The sequence below is a fragment of the Nesoenas mayeri genome, assembly GCF_963082525.1.
Source record: "Nesoenas mayeri genome assembly, chromosome: 11".
NCBI classification, from domain to species: domain Eukaryota; kingdom Metazoa; phylum Chordata; class Aves; order Columbiformes; family Columbidae; genus Nesoenas; species Nesoenas mayeri.
Window position 1 is genome coordinate 10,381,794 of NC_137563.1, and position 22,278 is coordinate 10,404,071.

A 22,278-nucleotide genomic window follows, 5' to 3' on the forward strand; every position below is an offset into this window, starting at 1 on the left:
TGTGCCCGCACCGGCCACGTGATGAGGGAGGGAGGGCGGAGCAGCCAGTGAGCGCGGCCGCCATGGCTGCCGAGGCGGAAGTAAGCAAGTCCGGCGCCATGGCTACCGAGGCAGAAAGTCACGTGCCCCCGTGCCGGAGCGGTGATTGGTCGGCGGGCTGTGAGGGGCCACGGCCGCCATTAGCGCCCCTGAGGCGGGAGCGTCGGGGATCCGGCCGGGCGAGAAGCAGCAGTCTCTTAAATAATGTATTTTAAGCTTAAGAAAAAGGACACGGCAGCTCTTTGGCGGTGCTTTATTCCGCTCTCTGCCGCTGGTCTTCTTGGCGCAGACGTCACTGTGACTTGCCACTGCTATATATTTATATAGGAGTGCTTTCAGTGAAAGCGCTAGTGAGTCAAACGGCATATGCTCAAGCTGGCGTCTTACTTTTAAGGTAGTAGGCTTTATACAGCTCCTTTGATCCGGGTGTTGTGCAGTACTTGTTCATCTAGTACAAAATATGGTTCATGAAGCAAAATACATTTTAAAAAGGTAAATTCAAGGCTATGCCAAAAACTGAGTTGTAGGAGGTAAGTTAAACTGCCTGCCTTTTGTACATACAGAAGTTGGCATTTAAATCACCTTTCATAAGATCCCTCCTTGCTTTCGTAGAGTGCAATTGCAAAGCAAAAAACCACTTCTGTGGATGCTCGTCCCTGAGCCCAACCTGCTCTTCCTGCCTGACTCCACAAAATAGCTCCTGAAAGGAAACACAGCGGTGGATTTAATGCAGATTAGAACGAGATTGGCAGGTGGCCGGCTGTAGGTGGGGGTGTCACACCTCTATTTTACAAGCGTTAGAATCCAGCCGGAGTTTCACCCAAATTAAAAACAACAGGCAGTGTTCTCATAGGTGTTAGTGTGGTCTGATCGTGTTTGCTACAGGGCAGCTGGGGTTAATTGAGAAGAGGGGCAGGTGAGGGGCTCCCGTCTCTGAGTCATCCCTTAAACACTAGCTGGGATCAATTAGCTCCGTTTAATTGATACGTGACAAATAGGAGTTGAAGGTGAGTTGAAAGAAACAGGGCCATAGTTGTTACCTGTCAGTTGTAGGTGTATTTTTCACATGTCTAAAGAATATATTTGATTAAATAATATCTATATTTGCAGATATTATTCCTTGCCTGAAGAACCCCTGTCAGATGTGGCATTGCTTTCATCTCTTGCACGAAGTTGCTTCATTTTGCCTAAAGTTTTCGGCTGCTGTTTTAGTTTGATTTGTCACAAAAGGCTTTCTGAAAGATTATTTCTGGGATCCCACGGAAATATTTTTCTCATGTGGCATTTGGGAAGCAGAATTAAAAGGCAGGAATCACCTGAAGTACCTGTGTAAGGAGGAGCCTGAGGGAGTCCCTGAGGAGCGGAAGCTGCCCGGACTACCTTTCCCATGATGCATTGCGGCGGGGCATGTGGCCTTAGCGCGGGTAGGACTACATTTCCCATGATGCCCCGCGCGGCAGCAGAGCTCGCGGAGGCTAGCCCCTCGCGCAATGCCCGCTGGGAGCTGTAGTCCACGCCGTGTGCGCCGTGACGGCGGGCGGCAGCGCGCTGCCGTCACTGAGGCGCCGGGGGGAGGGGGTGTTTACGGCGCGGGTGGGGCGCGCAGCTCCGCCGCCAGCGAGGCCTAGTCCGGCGGCGGGGGGGGAGCGGGCCGGGCCCGCGGCCGCACCATGTCCGCCTGCCACAGCTGCGCCGCCACCGCCCGCCTCCTGGGCTCCACGCTGCCCTCCGCGCGGAGAGGTAACCGCTGTCTGCGCCGCGACGCTGCTCCCCGGTGGGGTCGGGCCCTGCCGTCCCGGGGCCCTCACAGGGCCGCAGCGCGCCGGCCCCTTCCGCCTTCCTGAGGGGGAACCCCGCTCCCTCCGGCCGCCGCGCGGCTGTCAGCGCCCCGCGGCCCTCCCGCCGGGGGTCCCGGTGGCCGCCGGGGCGCTGTGAGGGGAGCGCCGCCGGGAGCCCAGCCCGCCCGCAGCCCCGCGCTGCCGCACTGCGATAAGGGTTCGGGTGGCTGCTCCTGCCTTCGGGTTTTGTTGCTTTTTTCCTTCTATTAATCTTTTGCTAGTGTCACCCTGCGGGGTGGGAGCGGGTGGCCGGTGGCACGTCAGGAGTCAGGGCAGTATTACATGGTGCGAAGTTCTGGAAAATTAGCCCGCACTGGACTATCTTTTGGGAAACGTAACGCAAGAATAGAGTTTATTTCAACAGGAGCGATTTTCTGCAGCAGTTGTCCTGTGTGTGTTACCCTGCAGTGCTAGTAAGTGACCTTAATTAGCTGACTCATTAAAATCCTGCCTTTTTGCAACCAAGACTTGAAACATGTCTCATAAAGACTTGAGCTCAGTTAGCAAAAAGTAATTATTTCCAACGAGCTCGGAAGGCGAGGCTGTGGAAACAACTTACTGGAAGTTGAAGCACAGGGAGACAGTTACTTTTTTACTACTTTTGTCCTTTTCATCACATTCTTGTGGGGAGTGAGAGTTGCGGTACCATGTGCTGCTTTTAGCGAAAGACAGACCACCCCCAAATTGTGCTGACAGTCTCTGCTGCTGCCACATTTCCAGCAAGATTTTGAGTGATTGTGCCCTCAGCAATAGCCTGACGAGTCTGAGATGATTTATTGCCTTCAAGAGGTGAGTTAACTCATTGCAGTTGACTTTGCGTTTACATCTCTGATGTCACTTGTGCCGAAAGGCACTTTCGACTCCAGCGTGTCTGGCCTCATGTAAACCCATCGAAACAATAAACTTTAAAGCAAGTAACATTCTGAATTAACTTTAGCGTTATCTTTTTCAAAATTTGTATTTTTTTTGGTCAGATTTAAAAAGGATGTCTAAAAGAACAAATGAGACTAAAACACAGATACAGACTAAGGAGATTATAAATGCTTCAGCTTTCCATTAAAGTTCCTTAAAAAAATAATCATTAGGTGCATTTTCATTGTTGTAACAGGTTATGTCTTCTGCCAGGTACTTGTTTGCTCTTGCTGGTTGGTACAAACTTGAGAGTGTTTTGGTGCATGGATCTGTTTAGTTGGTCAAGTGTTATGTGAGACAGACAGGAGATTTCTTTTGTCACAGTCTCCCTGTCACTTCCTTGGGCAATAGATTCCTTCAAGATATTTAAAGCTTGTCCCAAAAGTCAATATTTCCTTCCTCAGGTATTGATTAAAGGTTAATAAGGTGTAAAGGAGCCTCCCATAATTTCTTAACATGCTAATCCGAACTCCTTGGAAAAAAAAACATAAAGCGGCTGAGAAATTTGCCACTTTAAATGAGAGATATGGAATGTGGATTCCAAGCTCTTGTCTGTGGTGAGAGATGTTGAAATAACAAGCATGACATTTCTTGATTCACATCATCCCTCGTCATGAAATGTAACCCTGCTGCTGTTGCAAGAGGAGGAGAAGGCTGTTTAGTTTCTCAGTGAGGGTTGGGTTTGTTTTTTTTCATGTTGGCAATAAGCTATTTCAACAAAGATTACACTGAATTTACTTGTGCCTGTCAGCGTATGCCAAATACGACACTACTTTTTAATTTTCCTCAGGACAACCTTTTTATCAAGCATTACCTCAAATTCCTGGAAACTAGTTTTTAGTAGAGTTCACAAGTGAAAGCCAAATCCAGATGTGCAGTCCGTGAGTCTGAGACACATCTTGGGTCATTTTTGCCTAATAAGGAGACACTTCAAAGGTCTCTCTCTTCAAAGGTTAAATTATTTCACAATAAGTCCTGGATGATGATTGTTTTTATCGTTTTGAGGATCTGTTTCATAACTGGGAAGTTTCCTGATTCGTGACAGAATGGCCTCTTAATTGCCTGAAGGTAGAGGGCCTGGAATTACTTCTGCATTGCTTTTGGACAATCCAGGCAGCTTTTGATGAGATGAACGCTAAGGTGGTGGAACTAATTGATTCTAAATAGCTGAAACTTGTGGTGTCCAGAGTTCTGTTACTGCAGCCTTTGAGTTCCATTTAATGTAAATCAGTTCTGGGGTTTGGTGGCATCAGGATTAGAACTAGAGTGTTTTTAATTGACATACAGGATTTGGGTACTTATCATATACATAGATACTATGTTTTAAACATATTACTTTAAGAAGGCATTGTTTTGATTCTTTAGTGTTGTCCCTAAAGAGTTGGATGAAAATATGAAACAATATATAGAAGTTGTGTGCATTCAGCACATAGCAACAACTAGGATATGTTGTGGTCAGGTGCTAACGAGGTAGCTTTGTTATCTGGTGTAGCACCAGCAAAATTTTCCCCAAAGTGGAATGGTTAATGAAATAATTTTTTTATTTTCATGTTTTCGGTTGATTGTAGGTATTACTTGTGGTCGTACGCGCATCCCTGTCTTAGGAAAACTTGGGACTTTTGAAACATGTTCCCTAAGACGAATTCCTCTTAGAAACTTTTCAGAAACACCAGCATATTTTGCATCAAAGGATGGTACAAGCAAGGATGGTTCTGGAGATGGAAGCAAGGTAATCTCTATGCATTAGGTTTTTCAATAGTTTATATTGAATGTTTCTTAAATATTTTTTAGAGTATTTTTTTCCTCACTTAAAATCAGAATCTTCTTAAAATGTTTACTGACTCTTGACATTTCTGGTCCTTCAAATTGCTACAACTGGCAGTGAAGAAAAAATAAATTGGATTGTGAATTTGTTGGCAGAAAAACCGTATAAACATCCTATAATGCTTTTCCAGTTTTATAAATCTTTTTGCCTAGCGTGAAGGGACACTTGAAAACTTTGTAGAATGTTATTAAATCCACAAAAGGTTTTAGCATCTCAGGAAAGAGGAGTGACTGGAACTATTCTCCTTCAATAGCCTGCTATTGAAGTAGTGAGTACATTTTAAAATGTTTGTTTTCATCACTGACTTGGTAGTTGCATTAAGCAAGACAAGTTTGTGAGACCAGCTCTATTCTTGTTAGTAAATTGTAATCTATTTTTGTCCTAGCCTTTCTCTAGAATTATAGTTAATAAACAGCTTCTTTAGATAAATGATTACCTGAGAATAAATCTGCTCTTTAGTCAGCAAATAAGATTTTGAGAGTTCACAGGCACTTACTTTGCCTTTGTGTGGTGTGTTGTGATGTCTGAGAAACTGTCCAGGTGACTCAGCTGTGTTCTGAAGGTCCAGATTAAACATTAAAAAAATAGAGAAGTTAAAACATTTTTAGCAGTATTTTTTTCTTGAGAAGGGTTGCGAGGAGAACTGAGTGGGCAAGCAGGGTTTAAAAAATGGGTAACTACTTTAGAAAAGGGAAGAGAGGTCTTTGCTGTTTGTTAAAATATAAGAGCTTTTATTATTAATCAAAGTACAAAGGCACAGAGTGGATATAGATTTAAAAAATGTTAACCTTGAGCACCACTAAACAGGATAACACAGGGAAAGATGAGAAGGTCTCTGTCAGGGAACTCTGCATTAGAAGTAAAAAATAAAATATTTCCAAGCTATTTCTGAGATGCTTGTTTTATAGGCCCAACCTACCCTACAGCCATCTGCCAGATTAGCATCTGTCAAGGATGGGAGAAGAGCTGTGGCTTCAGAAACCCTTAGAATCAACGCAGTTTTGTGATAATCAAATTACTCTATAAGTATGATGTGTTTTCTTCTCTGGGGTTAGAATTAATTACATTGAAAGATACTGTTTAAACATTCTTCATGCAATTCAGGTTGTGACTGTTCTAGTGACAGTCAAGCAGTTCTAATGGAGATATGGGATGCCTCTTCCACCAGTCTCCAAAACTGGCCAACCTGGGAAATGCAGATGTGTGCGCACTCAAAAATGTTTATATTGTCTTGCTTCAAGTTTTCAAAGCCTTTAAAAAAATCTTGACTATGGTTTTGTCATTTAGCTGTTGCAATATTCACATTACTGGATTGCATAAACACGCTGCTAAATGCCGAATGTAGCAGCTCCATTGTTTGGGGCTAATTGTCTGGAAATCTTTTTTAGAAGTCTGTCAGCGAGGGGGGTGGTAAGAAGTCAAGCGCTGGAAGCTCTGGAAAAGGAGGGAACCAACTGCGCTGCCCGAAGTGTGGGGACTTGTGCACACACGTGGAGACCTTTGTGTGTAAGTTCGAATTAATATTTTCTTTTATATGTAGCCACAAATGTGGTTATATTTGTGATCTAATGTAGTCCTGCTAGCCAAGTTTGTCTGCCTAGAATTTAAAATGATTATACAGTGTACAAAATCTTATTATGCATAGTTTGGCCATGGCGTAAGCGTGGATTGTTTCTGTGGATATATTTGTGAAATTCCTATGATGTGTGGCGGACCACAATATGGTAGTGGCATTTGGACTGTAACTGTGAATATGCAGTTTTAACATAGTTCATTACATTTTGTGCAGTGAAAGAGGTACTCACATAATTAATGTCATTTTAAACTACTGATATTTATTTCTGCACCATATTGATACACGTATGTATGTTTGTAATGTCTGTCCTTTGTTTACTAAATAATAAAACTTTAATGCTGCATGTACTATAACCAAAGTGCTTATTCAGCAGAGGAATTAGTATGTGACAAAAGGCTTACTGGCACAGTCTTCTGTGATGAAGTCAAGTCCATACTGTATTCCAAATAGGAGGCAGCAAAGTCCAAATACAAAATTCAAAATATATCAGATGCCAGGTGTCCAGCAGCAATAACAATGTTGTGTTGAAGTACAGTCCAGATTAATGCCAGTTGTACTTCAGGTTCTGTCAGACTTGAAGACATTTCTCCTTATTTCAGTGCTAGTGAGACCAGCCTAGAAAATACTTGTCAGAAAGCGAATATCAGTTGTCGGTTTGGTGGGGCTGGAGGAGGAAGGATCAAGTCATAATCAGACTTGTGCAGTGAGAAGCTTAAGACAAGGACAGCATAAAGTTGTTCAACAGTTAATATCACAGTTGGTGAAAATGAGTGGACGTGCTATTATTAGCTGCTACTTGTATAAAATACTATTTAATAAAAATGCTAAGCATCATGAATCACAAGACAATTCTAGAATAACAATATATTTTTTATGTTAGAGGGAAGGATTTATCCTCAGCTACTATTTCCAGAAATAATAAGTATATTTTTTTTTTGTTTGAAACTATAGGCTATGAGGTTTTCTGAAAAATCTGACACTAGTTGATGGAACTAGAAATCCAGTCTTGTGTGGTGTTCAGTATTGTGGCCTCTCCTGGACTACCTGTGGTTGAAAACAATAGAAGGATTTTTAACCTCATTTACCTTCTTATCAGATGATTAATGAGCAGACAAGAGGCAGTTTGAAACTCTCTCATTTCCCTGGTGTGTTTGCTCCCCTTGTTACTGGAGTTTGTGGTTTTTATGTGGAAAAACCGTTCAAGCATTGCCCCGAATTGGAACAATCGCTGCGTATCCCTGCAAAGCAGAGATGTGATTTAATGTATTGTTAGTGTTGCTAGGAATCTTTAACCATTTATAATTCTTAGGAAGAGAGTTTGTTCTTAAATTATGGGAGAAAATGTCTGGTGTAGGCAATCTCAACTTCACAAGTCGTGATACCACACTTGAATCACAACGTCAGAATCGTGCAGGTGCTGTAAAGAGCTTGGGACTGGAAAACCACTTTTTGCTTCTAAAAACAGTGTTGCAGCTGGTCAGATTTGTCAGAAGCATGAAAGTCAAAATATGAGGAAGTCTGCTTGTGGGTAATTGAATATATCTACTTTTCTCATCCTTGCATGTTCTGCTCTGAGGATTTAGGGTTTTACAGTCTATAAATGAAATGTGTTACTAGTTCAAACTAAGCACAGTGACTCCAAATAACAGTGTAGAGCAGGTGAGGTGTTTTTGTTTATCCCGAGAAAGTAGTCATCAGTTTTCTGTTAATTGCTAACTTGAAAAAAATGAAACCACATATTGTAATTGTCCTAATTTCTGTGAGTCACAGTCAGGTTTTCTCTGGACCTGTGTCTTTTTGGTCTAGTCTGTTAATTTTAGCATGCTGCTTCCTGAACAAATTGTAGAATATAAAGCAGGTGGAAAACAGAAGAGCAAGTTCTAACTATCTTTAAAATGTTTCTAAAAAGGAAACAAAAACTCATAATAATTTAAAAAATCTGTCCTGTTCTGCCCAAAATGAATGGGTTGCTGTTCATATTAAACATGCTGTCACTTGATGTTTCAAGTAAGCCTGTGATGTTGCTTAGTTAGGGGAAAATGATGAATTCGCTGAGTTCTGCTTTGAATTACAGAAATGCAGAGCCTTAAGTAAATATCTAAAGCCAAAGAAAAATATGCAATTAGCATTTGTTTCAGTTTTTGAATATTTTTCAGTCATTTTGAGACATGTAGGGAAACAAAATACTGAATAAAAGCCATGCTTATTAGTAAGTTAATTGCTGTGCAGTGGCAGTGTGACAGGCTGGTTTTTCAGCAGATTTTGTTTTAATGGGGCTTCACTTTGCAACCACAAATCTTGCATGAGGGTTTGCTTGGCTGTGGTTTTCCAGTAATTAACAATTAAGGAAAAATATAACACAGACCGAAAGGAATTTTGCTTCAACATACTTTCTCAACAGCTCCTGTATTATTTTGGGCTGTGAGACTCTGCAAGGAGAGTTCTGTCGTGAGTGAAATAAGATGTGGAGTGAAATCCAATAGCTCGAAAGCTGTTTGAGATGAGAAGCTGTAACCAGGTGCTGTTTTACTGTCTCCACCTGATGCCGTGGGGTTAGTTCTGTCCTCCCTAGCAAGGAGCTTCCCTGCCCTCTTTCCTCATGACTTTACACCTTATAGCAGCTTACTAGTAGCCCATTATGTCAGCCCTACAAGTGTTTTTAAGATTAATCCTCCAATTGTTTTGGATTCCTGCATGTATTGTAAAAACCCGGCATTTCTCTTTGGCAAGGTCAGCTCGTGCAGACTTTAGAAAAGTCTCTTTGCAAACGCAGCCTCTGTGCTAATGTTGCCTGAATTGAAACCAACACTTGACTTGCGTTTTACCACACTGTAAATATTTGCAGACCTCTTAATGACAGTGAGATAATTTGACATGAAGGCTCTTTGCTGTGCTGTTATCTGTTTGCTAAACAAACACATGAAAACATGCCAGTATTTAAGAATAGCAATGTTGTTTGCAATTTTGAATGCTCAGTGTCAGGGAGATAGCTGTACTTAAACTTAATTTCCTTGCATTTTGGAGCCAGCTTCTCCAGTGGTTTTGTTCTGATGATACTCATACTGATTATTTTTCTGCCTTGCTGTGTGGATGGTAGAAACTGGCTGGTTTCACAGCTGTGTTTTGATAGTCGAGTCTCCTCCCCAGGGCACCCCATACATCAGAGTTTCTCTAACCACAGACCCTATTTGTCTTGCTGAAAATTAGGAAGATCTCCTATTAATAACCTTCTTCTGTGCTGGCTGGAGTAATTAATAAAAGTGTGCTCTACACTGTATTTTTTTTCCTCAGTGAAAGATGTTTTAAAGATGCATAATACTGTTCTTATAGCTTGCTCTTTATTTTTTTTTTTAACCATTCCTATGGACCTGTAAAGGGGCCAAGTATTCTCCTGGCTATTCCATCCTAATAACTCTCACTATTAGCATTGTACAAGGAAGTAAATAGAACAGCCTCATGACACTGTGGTCATTAAGAATATCAGAGGTGTTTTGAGTGGGCATTGGGTGAAAGTTTTGGGTGTTTTTTCCTTAAAATATTGTTGCTAAATAATAGTTAGGTAAGAGAAGTGCATGCAAACAGTTCTCCTTTGCGTTCCTATTATCAGGCTGATAACAGTAACTTGGAAAGTTGCCAGGAGAACTTTCCAGCTCTTAGTACAAATTTTCTTTTGAGTAGAGTTAATAGAGCCGTGATCGTTACAGTATTATGTGCTACATTGTTAAAATAGTCTGCTGGTCTGTCTTACCAGTGGTAAGTTGTGTTTAATATTAAGAAAACCCACCCACTCCCCTTTTGCTGATGCCAGCTATATGGGAGGCAGCAACAAGTTATAAATAAGCAGCTTGTTTATTGCTAGAGGCTGTTATTAAAATCAGCTGAGACGACAGTGTTCAAGCCATTTTCCAAAAAAACTTTATTATATCAGAAGTTTTCACACTGAAGTTTTTCACGTGGTTGTTTTGCTACATTTACTTTTAATTTAATACATTTACTAATATATTTACTTGAAAGCAGTCCTATTGTACATGATTTGCATATTAATATGGTCAGAAAATATTTATTTTGATTTAGAAATTTATTCTTCTCTACTGTTTATTTGCTATTATTTCAACTTTGCTTTTCCAAAGCAGGGGAGGAAAAAAAAGTAGTGCAAGTTCTAGTTTGGAGGCATTTGAAACCATTCTTTGCAGATAACATGATTTCTTGAGGCAGAGTTCACCAGGTCAGTGGCAGGAGGGTTCAGCTTTTGGAATTTGAAAGAAATTTGTTCTACTCTTGGCAGTACAAATAAATAAGCAAAAGATCTGGCAAAACCTTGAAGTCCTGACCATACCACGGCTGCCTGCAGTTGGGATGAGCCCTTAGTGTGACACCGCTGCGCTCTCTGTCCTCGTCCGAAGTGACCGCCTCGCTCCAATGGTGTTCCCAGCCTGTGGGACATGGAGAGCAGGAGCCACCACAGCTGTCTGTCCCTAACCATGTTTTTTGTTTCTGCTAGTTTGGCAGTTACAAATCAGTCCTGCATAATGAGAAGCCCTCATTAATTTTGCATCACTCTGAGATGCAATTTCCTCTTCCAAGCATAGTGCTGCTGAATAATTACTAAATAGATTTTTGCATTTTAGTCACTTGTTTGGTTGCTGCCCTTTGTTGTGACTTTTTGGGCAAATTATGTTTCTTCTATGTCAAATTTCATAGGCAAATAATTGCTTTTAAAGCTTCTAAGGTGCAAGAAGGGAAAGTGTTGTGTAAGCACAGAGGTGGCTGTGCTGTCTCACAGCTGCTTGTCCTGAACTCAGGCAGTTGAATTAATGCTGTTTGAGCAATTCCTTTTACCGTTTTGTTTTGCTTTTTCTGCAGCTTCCACCCGTTTTGTGAAGTGTGAGAAGTGTCACCATTTTTTTGTTGTGCTGTCAGAGGCAGACACAAAAAAGAGCATCATTAAAGAGCCTGAGTCAGCAGCAGAAGCTGTGAAACTGGCATTCCAGCAGAAGCCGCCGCCTCCACCGAAAAAGGTACAGCTCTTCATTTCAGCCCAGCAGAACGGTGAAACTCTTTACTTTTTAATCTGCATCAGGTGCATAACTGCCTCCTGTGACAGAGCAACAAAGACGATTAGCTCAAGATTAAACCTTTGACAGCAGAGCACTAATAAAGGGAACAAATAGATCCAATAAAAGTAGCTGGGCTTGTTTTCCTCTGGCTTTGTCTTATGACGAAGTCCAGTACCTTCAGTTTTTTCACTTGTGACCCTGAGGTTAATGTCAATTGTCACCAGCTGTAGTATCTTTTTATTTCCTTCTGTGGCCTCAAATTCTGCACCCTTATGTCAGCAGTTGCCTTCTGTAGCTGCAGAACCTTTTGTTGGGCAAGACCTGTGGCTGATGCGCTTGTGGCCCTGACCCATCTTAAGTAATTTGGTTTCCCCCCTCTGAATACTGAGGGAGCTTGTTGTGTTTCTCAGCTCCTCCTGGCCTGTAATAGTTTCTGAAGCTGCATGTGGCTCCTGGATAGGCCTCATTTAAGAAATTAAATATTCTTGAAATTTCTTCTTACAAATTTGGGGGACAGTGACAAGGGGGGACAATATTAGTAGGGGAGGACTGATGGACACAATATGATTGTGTAAGCACCATGTTTTTAAGTAAACTTACTGAATATATTTTGTATTTTACATGTTGGGTTCTGTTTCTCAGTTCTATAATGGTGGGTTTAGACTAAAGTCCATCTTTGGCACAATATAGTGTTTTTTTCTGCTGCAAGGTGATTTAGAAGTGTTACTAAGATTGACTTATTTTTTCAGATTTATAACTACCTCGACAAATATGTTGTTGGTCAGTGTTTTGCGAAGAAGGTGCTTTCAGTTGCTGTGTACAATCATTACAAGAGGATCTACAATAATATTCCAGCCAACTTGAGGCAGCAAGCAGAAGTTGAAAAGCAGACTTCTTTGACACCAAGAGGTTTGTGTGATGTTTGGTATTTTTTCTGGTCAAATAAAACTTAACATTTCAGGTCCCTAATTTAAGAAACCTGAGGAGTTTTGCCTTGACACTAGATTTTCTATAATTGAAATTATCTAAAAGAATTTCTGTTAAATTTAATTTTCACTGTATGTGAACTTCTGTGATTTATTTGAATAGTAATCCAGAAGGTTTATGGGTATTGCCTACTGTATTAAACATTTAGCAGTTTTTACTGACGTATTATTAGGTATTTTCCTTTATAAAATGAACCTCTGAAATTTTTCTTTCTAATCTCACTTACTGCTTAACCATAAATCTGTTGCTTAATCTGCAAGCAACAATGCAGGTGATGAAGACAATATTTTGCAGAGTGTATTTGACTAATAGCTGCCTTTCTAACCCTGCTTGCTGTGGTTGGCAGCATCTGCTGGTCACCATCTGTATTGTTCCATGTCTATCAGGTATAGATGGAGTTACTCTTGGCAGTACTTTTGCTACTGAGTAAGTGTGTAGCTATGTTGATCTAATTTATTTTTAGAAGTAGGATTAAGTTACTGTCTCTGATTCAAGCCTTGATTTTTTTTTTTTAAGGTGTTTTGTTCTATCTTGCAATAAATAGTACACTAAGCAAACAGAAAACTTCTTTGTTTTGCTTTTAATTTATATAAAGAAGCATTTTAACTGAGGGGGAAACATTAGTAGCCCTGTTCTGGTAGTGGCAGGAGAGCAGTTGTGTCGCTGGCACAGGGAAGTTCCTGACCCTCCCCAGAAAGATAGATTGGTGCTGCACATCCAGAGGGACTGACAGTGAATGTTCGTAATGGACATACTGAAATAGGTGACATGTTACATTGTAACACTCACATATAAATGTGAGAGTTTAAGGAAGACTTTTCAAAACAAAATTATAGCAATTTTTTTCCCTTCTGTAAGTAGTTTTAAAATTAAAATCTTAAGAGGTAATAGATAGTTACTGTTTTAAGTAGAAGAAAGCTTGCTGTCATTTTAAAAGCATGCACATAGGGTTTTGGGTTAATTTTGACAGCAATAAAGACTAATTCATGGTGGGATTTCTTGTCAGAAATACATTCATACACAGTGATGAGATGTATTCAGAAGAGGGCAAGAGGTGGAGAATTTCTAAGCTTTTATAAACTTATTTTTTATTACTGTTTTCATCCTCTCTCTTAGAATTAGAAATCAGAAGACGGGAGGATGAGTACAGATTTACAAGTAAGTGAACTCTCTCCTCATGTCCTCCTCTGCAATATCTTCTCTTTTGATGTTAATGTAGAATAGTCTTTAGTGACCACCAGTTTGAACGGCTGATTGCTTTTCTTCTGCAAGTAAATCTAATTGATGGCATTGAGTGTGTTTTTAACTGAAATGACTAGGATTTGACTGTTTATCTAGCTCTAGGTGGAAAGCAGATAAATAGTAAAAATACCTTTTATGAAGTTGGTTAAATAAGTATTTGTCCTTAGAATTATTCTCAGGAGACCAAATGAAATTGAGTATTTTTTTTTACTTAGATCTGAGATATTATTATATTAGTAATGCCATACAGAATATGATGTGAGGTAGATAATAAAGGAAGTTTTGCAGTGGTTTTCTGCAGGGTATTTGTACTCTTGAAAGGCACTGTCACCTTGAACCTCAGAATGCTGCTGTTTTTTTGGTTTTTTGGTCCGAGTGATGTCAGTTATGTTTATTTTCAGTCTACTGAACTCTCCCTGGCTATTGAACTACTTCTTAGTCTAGTGTAGATCAATTTGTGGTCCCAGTTACACTTCTTCAAACCTTCTAAACCTGCCCTACAAGCCAATTAAAAGTGGTGTTCTGAAAAAAGAAAATCCAGCCTAGTTTCCGTATCCACGTGTAGAGACAAAACTTGTAGCAACTGAACTAAGACAAGTCTTTAAGTCTGGAGAGCAGACCTGTGCATTGCTTTGGTACTTGTTATAGTTCACCAGTTCTTGTACTTTTTCATCACAGAGTTCAACAGTTTGGGTTTATTTTTTCTCATGTGTTAAAAAAATTACAGTTGAGTTGATTTTAGAACTGAAAATTTACCTTGTTTTTAATGTAGAGGAGTACTTTTAGATGATCCACAGTACCACTGGAAATTATTTTCATATGTAATTATATGCTTGTGCAAAAATACAATTGGAACTCATATTCTTGTAATAATTGTGTGATTTCTGTTGCAGTCCTATCTGTAAACTTCTGTACAGGTAGAACTATAGGTTTGCAGAGCAAAAGAGAAGAACCATGCTTTTATTGTGTATTTAAGGTAACAGTGCTCAAACAGTTCTGTGATTGTTCTCTTCAGAACTACTGCAGATTGCTGGAATCAGCCCACACGGTAACGCTTTAGGGGCATCGATGCAGCAACAAATGAACCAGCAGATACCTCAGGAAAAACGGGGCGGAGAAGTACTAGATTCACCCAATGATGACATAAAACTTGAAAAAAGTAATATTTTGCTGCTTGGACCAACTGGATCAGGTATACAACTGTATGTTTTTGTAGGTGTCAGATTTTTATTAGGATTGATTGTTAGTGAGTGATTTTTTTTCCCCTCTTTTGTGATTATTCCAATTTGCTTTATAAAAAGCTAAACTGAATTCCAGACTGGGATTTTTGTGCTTTCATGCCATAGTAGCAGACTGAGCTAAATGGCCTTGAAAAGGAAGGAAGGTCTATTCATGTGGTTTGCTGCTTTTTTTTAGTGCTTATGTTTTCTGGCTGCTGAAAAGATGTAACTTTCACTAAGCTGAAATAAAATGAATTTGAAGTTTCTCCACTTTAGGTGGCAAACACAAATGCTGCAGTTAGAAAGTGTTGTTTCACCTCTGGGACAGATCAGTTGCAGGAGGGTTAAAAGAGAAATTATATTTGTATGTTCATAAGAAGTAGGAGAGTTTGTGCTGAAGTGGTAGCGTTTTGCAGACCATTTTGGGAAAATGCTCACTAAATAATATTTTAATACAATTTCTCCCCAACTTCCAAGCAGGAACAATTGGACTTTGTACTGCCCCTGGGTAGCTGTAAAGGACTACTGGTTTATTTAATCTTTAATCTATGCAAATACTTGTATTCTGATTTTTATATTTTGTGGCATTTTATTTGTGATTCTGTATTCATTTCAAGCTGCCTCAAACGTGTACTATTAGTCGAATTCAGAAATACAGCTTGCCAAGGTAGAAAACACCCTTTATGAAAACTAACTGGTCTGGAAAATATTCTTAAATGAATATATGAACACACTGGCATTCAAAATGTCTCGTAATGGTGATGATGGCACTATGGTAAATACTTGGGTTTGCGTGCTTTAGAGAAATATATGGTGGTTATAACATAGAGGTTTAATTTGATCAGGTAAAACCTTGCTGGCTCAGACTCTAGCAAAATGCCTGGATGTACCTTTTGCTATCTGTGATTGTACCACCCTGACTCAAGCTGGCTATGTTGGTGAAGACATTGAATCTGTCATTGCGAAACTGCTGCAAGATGCCAACTACAATGTAGAAAAAGCTCAGCAAGGTAAACTTCTACGATATATTTCCTGAATTCATTCATAGATTCTGTTAAAATCTCGCCTCAGTGCTCTAAACTGTGAGACCACCAGTATCTCTTTAATTTATATTCCTGTTGCATGTACCTGAATTTTAACACTTTAAATCAGAAATATTAAACCTAAAGAGAGTCTAAGCGTATCTTGTAGTTTTTGTTCTTGTCTGTGGTTGGACAGGGTTACACGCATTTTTGTAATCTAGAGTATGGAAGTAGAATAGGCTGCTGCTGTCTTAAATTGTTCTATCTTGTGTGTAAGTTCTTGCTTCTGTTAAAAAGTGGAGTCTTCCTTCAATCCATTTTCTGTAACCACAGGAATTGTTTTTCTGGATGAAGTAGATAAGATTGGCAGCGTTCCTGGTATTCATCAGTTACGGGATGTCGGAGGAGAAGGTGTTCAACAAGTACGTACTTCTGTGGGGTAATTTTATTTCGTAAGCAAACAGCCCATCAGGGCTACATATCATCCTGTCATATGGCAAATAGTATCGGAGTATAGAGGGTCATAATTCTTCACTTCCTTAATTATTAACTTTTGAAACTCGCATCTGTCTTCATTCCAAAAAGAAGCAGCTCAAAAGCAACTCAAGACTCCTTCATAGAAACATTTTAATTGAAAAATGTCTTTGCAGCATTCAGATAACAAGTTGCATAATGTAGGCAAGAATAGGTAATGTTTTCTATTTTGACAAAACTTTTAAAGCAACTCATTACTAAGTGTGGCTTGTGTGTGATTTTCATCTGTCCTTGAGTGGGATTATCTTGTATGGAAAACTGATTTATTTAGACACTTACTGTAAAGTCATAAGGGAGCAAAAAATGTAAGTAATCTGTGAAAATATGCAGAGTATGGTGTGCCACATTTTATGATGCTATATAGTGGAATTCTATTTTGCTGATTTCTTCTTTCCTTCTTAGGGCTTGTTAAAATTACTAGAAGGCACAATAGTAAATGTTCCAGAAAAAAATTCTCGTAAACTTCGTGGAGAAACGGTGCAGGTTGACACAACGAACATTCTCTTTGTAGCTTCTGGTGCTTTCAATGGTCTTGACAGAATTATCAGCAGGAGAAAAAATGAAAAAGTGAGTACATCAGGCTGTATTTGAACTGAAAAATCATTATCTTAGTTACTGCTTACTATACTGACTCCTAAAGGTCTTGGTATATTTGTAAGTCTGCTAAGTTTGTTTGTAGAGCAGTGATTTTCCATCTGTTATCTGTGAATTTGAGGTCAAGTCTAAGAAAGGCAGCAAAGAACAAACCTGTTGTTAGTAGCTTGCAGTGGTCTCTGCTTCTGCACAGTAATTTTTAGCATGTGCAAATAGGAAGAAAATAGGGGAAAAAATTTGAAAGCTCTTGGTAGAGGACTTGCTGTCTGTATTTCATTGGTGAACTTTGTACGCTGTTATCATGTCCTGTGCTTCTTAAAAACAGAATATGTGAAACAGTTCTAGGAATTTTAATAGGATCTATTTCAGTGGGAGTGTATCAAGGGTGAAACCGAGAAAACCTTTAGATGTCAATAGAAAAAAGCTTTTACTGTTGATCCTCAGGTAGTTTGAGCAAATGTTGTTAAGAGCTTTAACCATCTTAAAATACCTAGTCATGCAGTTCACTATTTCATAAATAAATGTCTGGGGACACAGTTCTTCTGGCTGCAGCATTCTGACAAAATGTGCACCGTTTCTAAAAACAGAGTGACTGAAATCCAAATGACTGTTTCTAGTAATTCGTGTAGATTTTCCTTGTACTTGCATGCATTTACTTTGCTTCTAAAGAGCCCTTTTTAGTGTCACTGTTATTTGTGAACTTATCAGGACATGTTACTAACCATTTTTATTTTAAGAAAAACTTGCTCTTAGCCTGATGTATTGATACTTTACTGAGGGAATTAAATGCTGTAAGAAACCAATTGTGTGCAAGGGGACTGCCTTTATTACAAGTAATTTATTGAGCTTGAATTAATGTGTAATGACATCATCAGTTACTCCAGATGTTTTTATGCATATGGAACATGATTTAGTTACATAAAGAAAACCTAACTATGATAGTTCTGTAAGCGTATTTGTTTTGCAGTATCTGGGATTTGGGACCCCTGCTAACATGGGAAAAGGCAGAAGGGCTGCAGCAGCAGCCGATCTTGCTAATATAAGTGGAGAGTCTAATCCGCATGAAGATATTGAAGAAAAGGATCGTTTGCTGCGTCACGTGGAAGCCAGAGATCTCATTGAGTTTGGCATGATCCCGGAGTTCGTGGGACGTTTGCCTGTTGTGGTTCCTCTGCACAGCCTCGATGAGAAAACCCTCGTACGGATTCTCACCGAGCCACGAAATGCTGTGGTTCCTCAATACCAGGCGCTCTTCAGCATGGATAAGGTTTGAATTTTTATTTGGTGACTCTTCATTATTCTCGCTTATAAACAGTGTTAAAGTGATCTAAAACATCAATGGAAGTTGCTTCTTCCCACCACATGTGCACCTCACTCTGAAAAAAAGTAAAACACTCATTAAATCTGACTGGTTTAGATTGGTGAACTGTCCTTGTGGGACAAGTAATGTGGAAGTAGCTGAGCTGCTTTTCATGTTAACATTCAAATAAACATTCATGACCTTGCCTGACAGTCATCAAGAGCCACTTCATGTACTGTAGGGGTACTTATAGATGATGTAGGTAAAGGGGCATCGTCAATACTGGTGATGTTAATAAAAAGCAAAGTGTAGCTGCAGCTTTATATATGTAGCTTAAATGTTAAACAGTCTGGATTGTGACAAGTAAATCGCTACTGTTTGTTATTTTCAGTAACACGCTCTCACGCGCAATGCACTGTATTATAAATGAAATAATTAACTAAATTTATCATTTTTCTCTATGTAGTGTGAGTTAAATGTAACTGAAGATGCATTGAAGGCTATAGCCAGACTGGCCCTGGACAGAAAAACTGGAGCAAGAGGTCTTCGATCTATAATGGTGAGTAAATTAAGTCTCATAATGAGTAAATAAAGCTACCTATGTTTGTTTGTGTATGGACATAATTGTGATAATTAGTTCTGGGTCTTATATGGATACAAATAATCTCATTAAAATGTGAGTTTTCAGATTTTTTTCAAAGAAAACCCTCTAGCTCTGAAAATCACTTGCTAATCACATTGTTATGTAGAAGATGGCATGCAGAAACATTATTATTTTTCCTCCTTTATTTTCTTGTAGGAAAAGCTGTTGCTGGAGCCCATGTTTGAAGTGCCCAATTCTGACATTGTATGCGTGGAAGTTGACAAAGATGTTGTAGAAGGCAAAAAAGAGCCAGGATACATTAGGTAAAATCATAGTGGAAGTATCAGAGCAGATGAGTAATGTCAGGGATTCTGATGCTTGCTATAGGAACAAGTGTATAAACCCAAAACCATGCACACAACCTAAAAAGGATCCGATTCTTTGTATACTGTACACAGCTGAATTAGTGCATATTCTGTTCTAGAGACTTTGGGTTTGTATTGTTTAGTTTTTAAATATAAATTTTAAAATAAACATATATGAAGTTACTTTAAGCCTTTTGTGTGTGTATATACCTGTACAAACAGAAGTAAATTATAAGCCTCCTAAGTTAACAGTAAAAATCTGAAGCTTAATTGTGACTGCACTGAAATTTCTGAAACAGAACTTTTTCCTTCCTCCTCCTACTTTCTACCACTGAGGTAGGTTTATTTTTCTTTGGTTTGCTTTTTAATGCAAGCTGCAGGCTGCTGCAGTTTTGTTCTCCATTGCTCTTGCAGCAGTGGAGAGGCACAAAGTTACATCATTGATTTGCTGAACTCCTGTTAAATAATGGATTTAATGTTGTAAAGATTGTCTTATGGTAATGATGCAGTTGGATGCTGATAGCACTGGACAAATCTGGTTTAAAAAAAAATAATCTTAATTTTAGTGAACAAAGGATGGAGTTGAGAGGGGATGGGTCAGCTTAAAAACACAGGTCTGAAATTTAGGAGCTCTGACTTGGTTTCCACCCCACCAACTTTTTTGAGTGACTTTTTGTATTATCTGTGTGCTGAAGCTTGGCCCCGCACACCCTATGTCTCAAAGGGGATGGCTGGAGTGGAAAGTTATTGCTCTTCGTGGTAGTCGATTTAAGTGATTTTGTAGAGCGCCAACATTCATGTTGGCTGGAAATTTAAAATTTGCTAATTAAATCAAATTATTTAACTGACTTCAGTAGCCTTTTGAATTTTCGGTACTGAAACTTGTGTACTGGTCATAGTGTAAATGTGCACAGAACCATCTTCAGATCAGAAGGTGGTTTTAGCAGCTGGAACATTTGCGGGTGACACGTTTACCAGAAGCTATGGAAACTCAGTTCTTTCCTTTTCTAAAGGATCTGATCCGTGCGTTTTAATTATAGGGCTCCCACTAAAGATTCATCTGAAGAAGAGTATGACTCTGGCGTTGAGGAGGAAGGCTGGCCTCGGCAAGCAGATGCTGCAAACCATTAAATACTGTCAGAACGCTCGCCCGCATAAAAGCGCACTTGGTTATTTCCTTGTGATTGCCTCTGGCTTCAGTCTGATTCATTGGATCTATCTCGTGATGGGGAACTTGATTAGATATAAATCAGATCGTGTCTTTTATTGCAACATCACCTTGATTTATTGGATGGACATTGTGTGGACTGGGATGGCATAATGTTCAAAAATGAATTGTATATTACACTTGTTCAATTAAAATGTATAGCAAATAGAGCAGCACCCGGATTGCTCTTTCTAGAAACTAAACCAGCAATGCAGGCGCTGCCAATAGTTAGATTTTACAATAATGTTACTCTACAAATGGGAAATCTAGATTAATCATTAGTAGAGGGTGAATAAACTATTATTAATAGCTCCTGATACGACTCACAGGGGGTTTTATGTTCAGGTCAAGCCCAATGGGGGCTGGAGTGACTTGTTACATGGCGGGGAGGAAATCCTTGCAAGGGGGTTTTGGGAAAACTGCCACATGCTTTGACACTGCTGGGAGGTTTTGCTAAAATGTGACACTAGTTTGTTACAGTAATTTGAATGCAATATCAAATAATATCCTATTCTTCACCTCTCCCTTAGGAGTAAGTTTCAGTCACCTTGAATACCGTGGAAGAAGGTGAAGTCAGTAATGTGCTGATTTTTTCTGGAAGGGTAAACAAGATTTCCAGGAAGCCGTAAGCCATTGGAATTGGGAAGAGAAGTCAACACAAATTTTTAAATATTAATGTTCTAATATAGTACATTTTGTTCAACGGAACTATCATGCATCAGTTTTTTGGTGCCAGGTATTTGCCCAACCTATCTTATAATGTTAAGAGATGAAAGAAGTAAATGTATAATATTTTTTGATGTAATCAGTAGTGATTGTTCACATGACACAGTGCTTTTTAAGTTATATTCTCAAATGCTAGTCTTGCATCTTGTGGTTTCGTCTTTGATTTTTAGTCTCACCACAAAACAACCCTCCTTCTGTTCTACACCAAAATGAATTTAATCCTTTAGGAAAGTCTTTGTAAAACAAACACTTAAGGACCTGTATGGTTTTGATTTGTTTCAGGAATTAAACTTGTCGCTTACATCTTTGTTTTGTCCTTCAGTGATATGTGGACTTTTATTTAAATAGCTTGAATTTAAATTTTAAAAACTTTAATCGTTCTTTTCAGTCTAGTGGATGCTTTAGGACAGGAAAGGATTGGACCCTATTTTTGTTGTTAATATTTTGTCATGTAAATTTTATGTAATACTCGTGTTTTTACCTTGAAGCAGCATGACCCACGCTTGGAGCCAGATTCAACAGATACTTCCCTTAGGATTTCAGGGTGGGTTTTGTTCAGGTTAAATGCTCCACTAATGGTTCAGAAAAAGCTGCATTTTGAGTTGAGGATATTCCTAGGAGAAGCTTAGTCCCCTCAAAATGGGAATTTGTGGTGAACTGTCTGTAACTGCATCCTTACTTTCCTTTTTGTAGAGTGAAAAACATATAACTGCTTTTAATTCTGAATCCTTTAATTCATCTTTTTTTTTTTTTTAATGGATTTAAAAAAAATAAATAACATTCTAGGTGAAACCTTCAACAACTTAGTTTTGAAAGTTGTTTGGAACAAATGTAACCAAGAACTTTTTAAGGAAACAAAATGCCGTTTAACTACAGTTTGTACTTCACCTCTGGCGTTTGAATAAAACAAAGCGAATATTCGAGCCGTGGAGAGTTGTCATCCCTGACCTCATCCCCCGCAATTTTAAATTTTACGATATTTGGAATTTGTTTGTTTGTTTGTGTGTTTTTTGAATGGAGCCGGATGAAGCTGCGGGGCCGGGCGGCGGCAGGTCCGGCCGGGCGGCGGCAGGTCCGGCCGGGCGGCGGCAGGTCCGGCCGGGCGGCGGCAGGTCCGGCCGGGCGGCGGCAGGTCCGGCCGGGCGGCGGCAGGTCCGGCCGGGCGGCGGCAGGTCCGGCCGGGCGGCGGCAGGTCCGGCCGGGCGGCGGCAGGTCTGGCCGGGCGGCGGCAGGTCCTCCCGGCCGCCAGGG

General features: G+C 39.7%; 1 protein-coding gene across 2 annotated transcripts; it reads left to right on the forward strand.

Moving 5' to 3' along the window:
• The first annotated feature begins 1,644 nt into the window (after positions 1–1,644).
• On the forward strand, positions 1,645–21,950 carry CLPX (caseinolytic mitochondrial matrix peptidase chaperone subunit X). 2 transcript variants are annotated; one of them, XM_080351453.1, is made up of 14 exons: positions 1,645–1,779; positions 4,358–4,518; positions 6,003–6,120; positions 11,054–11,208; positions 11,997–12,156; positions 13,351–13,392; positions 14,492–14,668; positions 15,542–15,706; positions 16,052–16,140; positions 16,655–16,819; positions 17,814–18,113; positions 18,613–18,705; positions 18,946–19,052; positions 20,135–21,950. In XM_080351453.1, exons 1-14 carry the CDS (start codon positions 1,710–1,712, stop codon positions 20,223–20,225), a joined length of 1,893 nt encoding a protein of 630 aa, XP_080207579.1. In that variant the 5' UTR covers positions 1,645–1,709; the 3' UTR covers positions 20,226–21,950. The 2 variants fall into 2 exon arrangements, with proteins under 2 accessions (XP_080207579.1, XP_080207580.1); XM_080351454.1 differs by lacking the exon at positions 13,351–13,392.
• Positions 21,951–22,278: the final 328 nt, after the last annotated feature.